Source organism: Neltuma alba, unplaced genomic scaffold (assembly GCF_004799145.2).
Source record: "Neltuma alba isolate B1F8T4 unplaced genomic scaffold, ASM479914v2 tig00002279_pilon, whole genome shotgun sequence".
NCBI classification, from domain to species: domain Eukaryota; kingdom Viridiplantae; phylum Streptophyta; class Magnoliopsida; order Fabales; family Fabaceae; genus Neltuma; species Neltuma alba.
The window spans coordinates 1,576-7,654 of NW_021632804.1; the positions used below are offsets into that span (position 1 = coordinate 1,576).

At 35.4% G+C, this 6,079-nt stretch overlaps 1 protein-coding gene across 1 annotated transcript; it reads right to left on the bottom strand.

Moving 5' to 3' along the window:
- Nucleotides 1-201: 201 nt before the first annotated feature.
- On the bottom strand, nucleotides 202-5,814 carry LOC114721139 (protein SCAI). The gene is made up of 7 exons (XM_028906963.1): nucleotides 5,523-5,814; nucleotides 4,564-4,951; nucleotides 3,438-3,644; nucleotides 3,033-3,251; nucleotides 2,717-2,810; nucleotides 1,272-1,374; nucleotides 202-442 (listed from the first exon to the last, which is right to left on the bottom strand). Exons 1-7 carry the CDS (start codon nucleotides 5,648-5,650, stop codon nucleotides 202-204), a joined length of 1,380 nt encoding a protein of 459 aa, XP_028762796.1. The 5' UTR covers nucleotides 5,651-5,814.
- Nucleotides 5,815-6,079: the final 265 nt, after the last annotated feature.

Sequence of the window (6,079 nt, forward strand, 5' to 3'; positions counted from 1 at the left end):
TGTCTAGGTTTGACTCAATTTCCAGAATTGCTGCATGGTTTGTTTAGAGAGGCGAACATATCACGTGCTCCTTCCTAGACTTCTCGAGCAGACTTGAACAAAGTTGAAGTTGGTGCTAATCTCCATGGTCTTGAGTTGATCAACCATGACTTAATCATCGAGCCCTCTACCTCCCAGGTACTATGCTTTGAGCCTATAAGCTTAGGCCTTGTTATAATCACATTCAAGTGCCCAAATTTTCCTCTTCCAGTCACAAAGAGTCGGACACTCGCTGCCCATTGGAGCTAATTTTGTCCGTTTAGGCGATGAATAGTAATCTGGGAGGGAGTGGCATCGTTTGGCGCCTAGTGGTTCGTCGGCACTGTTGATGTGTTGTGCGCCGATGGGGTGTGAACCACCCTGGCCTTCATCATCCAGCCCGAAGCCGAACTTCATCTCTGCTCTGATACCATGAACAGCTTGATGCCAAAATGCTATGTTTTATTCGACTAGTAGGATACAATATTTATAGATAGCATAGGAAGATTCTAGGATCACTAGAGATTACATAATCAAGGTAAATCAGAATTAAATGGGATGAATTCAAAAAAAAAATTAAAAGAAATCAAATCTGCCATAATCTTGGGGATTTGGCGTTAGCTAATCTTAATCATTAAATGTAGGGGCCCATAACTTCATCAACATTTTGATAGAAATTTTGTTAATTTATTCATTTTTGAGCTTTTTCTCGTATTGCAGGTTATAAGTAGCTTATCCTCCAACAAGATGTGCTCCTCTTTCTGATAAAATTACTTCAGTCATCGCTTCAAAAAAATTCCTTTTTCTATATTCCATTTCACTATAAACTTTTAACTCGGTATAACTCAGTCCCTTATCTTTTTGAGTCATCTTATGTGGGGAAAATATTAATAATACTGTTAAAATTGTTCACATGCCCTTCAAATCAGCTCCATGTGGATTTTACATAAATTTTTTGAAAAATGTTGAAAGATGAAGGCCTAAGCCCGCTTAGTAGGGCCCAATTAATTAGATTTTAATCTAGTGCTTTATTAATTATTTTATGTATCATTTAAATTAGAATGAATTAGATTAGATAAGATTTCTTTTAACCCTGATTTAGATTTCAATTTCAATATATTAGGTTTTATCTTTGGGCTTTATCCTTTATTTTTACCATATGTATCAAGCAAATACATCAATGAAGCTTTGAAGCTAAGCCTCAATTACTCAACTGATTATTTCTTCCTATTTTCTTCAAAAAATAAGACAACCTAACAGCACCTTCATTTTCCATAACATCTTCCAAGAGGCCTTCAACTGTCCACCTCTGTTTTACACATTCTTGCTGGGCTTTCTCGGCATCCATGATAGGTCCTTCAGAATCACCAGCGACCAGCAAAGGACATCATCTCACCCTACATGTAAGTGCTCTCTCCATGATCTCTCTTTCAGTGTCTCTAACTCTTCTCCTCCTCAAGGTCCTAGCAACACTTGAACATATTGAAGCCCCCAAGAATACTAGGCAAGCAGTGAGAAGAAGTGTACTCAAAACAAGAAGTTTGAAGAAGCTTTTGCTTTTGCCTTTGTATTTTGCCATCCTTGAACTGAATAGTATGCAGAACTTTGGATTTTAAGAGTAAGAATAGGAACAAAGGATCTGTCATGGATGCTGAGGCTGCCTAACAAGAATTTGAAAAACAGAAGTGGAAGGTTAAAGCCTTTGTCGAAGATGAAGGTGTTGTCAGGTTTGTCTTATTTTCCAAAAAGTTTATGTAAAATCCATGTGGAGCTGATTTGGAGGGCATGTAAGCAATTTTTAACAGTATTATTAATATTTTTTGTGACGTAAGATGATACCTCAAAAAGATTAGGGACTAAGTTACAAGTGAATCAAAAGTTCAAGGAATGAGTTATACTAAATCAAAATCCAAAGACTGAATTATAAGTGAGTCAACTTCAAGGACTAAAAGACTAGTTTTCCTTTTTATTAATTTATTTAATCCACTGATATAATAGTAAACATAAATTTAATATTTTTACCCATGTTCTGTCATACTCCACCTAACCTTTTTAAAGAAATCGCAGTATCCCTGGATTGTACCATTTTTTGGACACTACTAACACACCTATGTCCCTGCATCAAAACAGACTATCAAGAACCTTTAGTCCACAATTTTTCTACCTTTTTCTTCACCTTAGAATCCCCAATTTTGAAGCTACTAAACACTAATCGATTATTTTCTGAACCAATTAAGCTATTTGGAGAAGAACTAAGAATAAGTTTGATGTATAAATGTCACATGCACCCAAAAGCAAAAACCCATTAATCTTGAAGCATATACAGAGCAAAGATCCACCCAAATCATGGATTGAAAGTTTAACTAGAGTGTGAGAATATAGTTGCATAAACTAAACTTGTATTCTCCTGCTAAGAAAGACTCTAATATCACGCAAGGAACAAATAATCTTAAAAGCTTTAGCGGTTAGACTGATCTCAAAACTAGATATTATTCCGGTATAGGAGAGATGATAACTTAAAAGTTTGTCAAAGATTGTACTCATCTTTTTAATTTTTAAACCATATTAAAATATGTGGCGAGGTATTAAAGAATAAAAATAAAGCTGCACAGAACAATATGAAACATGTGCTGACAATTGAAAATATTTATTAAAAAAAAAAAAAAAAACTGTCGCATGGATGCCAAAGAAAAGTCACCAGCTGAGCAATAAAAAGCATAATAACCTGAAGCTGACAAATATATTAAGAGAATGCCATCAGAAGGAAGTTCCTCACAAATTGTGGCTAGAACCTGACCATAAGAAGCAAAACAATCTTCAATTTTGATTACTTGAGAAACGAAGCAAAGAGGAGATAATCATGAACACACTGATATAAAGCAATCTTTATGTCAATTGCAAAGCAGAACAATTCATAACCATTACATGTGTCTTCTCATTGAAAACAAAAAAGAATCTGAGAGTTACAAAATTGGAGAATAAAGTCTTAAAACCAAGCACAATTTCATACTTACTGCCATATAGTTTGTCAGTGAAGGACGGTATAACACAGCTTTCCGTGGGTTAGCTGGTAATGTAGGATCAACAATATCCTGTGAAAAACCAATGCGACTGGACCCAGAAGCCCCATTCTGACTAAGTTTTGAATTAGACTGGTAGAAGGAGCCACTAGGTTCCCACTCCAAACATTGAAGCATTCGAAATGTGTCAATAGTGAGCTCTGAAAATTTAACCTGCTTAGAAATAAAATTTTAAAATAGATATAGAGAATCAAAGAAAACATTTACAAAACATCTTATGAGCCGTGAAAAAATGTTACTTCTTTAACTGTAACATTCTTCACAGATATTAATTTTTTCCCCACAAATATTCTTCTTCATTATAAGGGGAAAAGGCAAGGAAATCCTAACATATCTTACCTCATTATGATGGAAGCTGCTCAATAGCGCATCTTGTAATTTTAGGTTTCTCTTTGTGATTGATGGAGCAACATGTGGTAAAGTATCTGGATGAGGGTCCAAAACAAGACTATATCTCAAAGGCCTGATATTCATAAAAGTTGTGTCAGCTTTCAAAAATCTGATTGCTTCTTGAACCACCAGCTTCCATTCTTTAAAGTCACTTTCCTGCCACCGAAAAAAAAAAAAAAAAGAATGTTTCAAGACCATTTCCAATAAATCTGCAAAAGCATGTCTAGTAGAACAGGTTCCATAAAGCGACAGGTCATTGTTCTAATTGATTGCCCCTTGGTTTTGCATTTTGGATGCCCTAGAGATGCATTAATATGTCACTTTTGGGCAGCTCTGAAACTTAAATTGGAAGGTTTATTAACAATGAATTAACCTAGTTAGATATAAGAGTAAATTATAAACATAAGAGAATGTGAAAGAAGCACTTCAGCAAAATCTGACATCTACAGAGGAAGCAACATAACAGGAAAACGTATAGGTAACATTATACAATGAATAGTACTTTTATTTACATGGTAATGAAATTGGGCATATTTGCCACAGCTTTTAGCATTTTGGTAAGCATATGTTAGCTATACGGTGTAAGACAGGTATGGACTCTGGCATAAAATCCAGCTTTAGGCCATCATCTTCTACATTATTCTGTTGTGTTTAGCATAACTAGATGTCCTTTGACTCATCAAGTTAATAAATCACCTTACATATCCAAACAATCTACCTCCAAGATATAAATGCATCTTAGTAGAATATTACGTCAATTTAGATAGCAACACTTTAGATTCAAAGAGAAGAATGACAATCAACATATTTCAACAGGAACTTGTAAAAAAGGCACTGCATTTAACAGAACAGCAGATGCAAATTTCTGATATGGTACCAAATTTATCATCATATACGGTAATTACTTTTGTGATGAACGTCCTGCTGACAGCAGTGTAGTGATGTACAAATATATTTAAGATAAAGAAGCTGATCTTTTGTAAAAGATGACAATGACAAATCAAAGATGAGAAACATATATCAATGATCCATTGAGTTACACAGAAATGTATGACCACGTTAGACTTTTACAAACCTGGAACGCCCGCCTACATTCATCAGCTAACAATTTAATCTGATTAACCAACTGCTGCACCATTTCTCTCCGGTTTGAAACCAAACAAACCGTCAGGAACCTAGCTAGAAACCTCAACTGTTTGTTCGCTATATTCACATCCTGAAATAATCCCTCCTTAAAGTACTCCCGAGTCAATATGGCTTCATAGAATATATATGACTCAGATAGATAAGTCCCATCACTTGTTCGCATGTACTGCCCAAAATATAGTTGCCCAATGCGAGATGCAATTTCACCGATCTCCCATCTCTTAAGCCCAGATTCAACCAGCTTCTGTCGATTCTCCTGTTGAAACTTCCACAACTGTGTGTAAACCTTAAAGACCTTATAAAAGTACGTGTCATACCTAAAAACAAAGCCACTAAGAAATGTTAAGCCTCTCACAGATGACCACACATGAAGACTCGTACCCGGCGGCTCCCTATCTATTATCAAAGATATTTGCCTTTGATCATCAAGTTATAGGTAGGCATTGAACAGCGTTGATATTTCATCCCAATCAAATAACAATAACGGAATGACTATATATCGTTAACTTATGGTTTAGTTCTCAAATTTACGATGCCAAAACTTCTAATAACAGAACAAAAAAGAAAAGCTGGCAAGTTAAGCATGTTTTTTGAAAAAGCAAAAAAAAAAAAAAAAAAAAAAGAAAAACAACAACAACACAATCTTCTGGTAATCCAGAGAGAAACCACTGACAAAGGAATATACTTTTTAATATCCCAGAGTTTCGCAATACTAATTTTCAACTGATTCGTGTAACAAATTAGAAAATTAATTCAGTCCGATAATAAAAGTTCTCCAGTGATAAAGACAAATTAGAAATTTTGCCTAGTGTGAATTTTGCCCGGAAGTAAGCAAAAGAAAGGTCATACGAGAAAGAAGAATGGCAGCAAATTGACATTGAACAGAACCTGGTACGCTGGTAATAAGGTAAATCCCTGATCTTAGAGAACTTCTTGTCAGCTTTATCAACCAGAGTCCAGAACACTTCGCTTACTGGAATGTTGCTGCTAGTGGCAGTGCTTTGTTGATGTGACATCTTCGAGCTCCGGTGGCTACATAACGCGATTCATATTGCGAGAATCTTTCTTTGGTGAAGACGACAGAAGCGAAGCGAAGGAAAGAGAAAGCAGACGACAAGAACACCGGTGTCACGGCGGACCAAATCTCCGGAATGTTCGCCCGCAGCAAGTTGGGGTATTTTTGTTTCTACCGTTTGGGTCAAATAGAGGATTTGCTCGGCAATTACTTTCTTGACCAGTTTGTTCAGCAATTGGAGTACTCAGAATTGCCGATAATTAGTAATAACCCCGGTTAAGTAGCAATGTACGTTGCAAAATTTTTTAACAGAAATTTTAAATTAATCTTTATATTTTTACCCCATTAAATAAATAAATGTTTACTCATTATTTTATACAACCTTTTTATAAATAAAGGTATAATTTTTTCTACCAGCAGCAAACAAGGA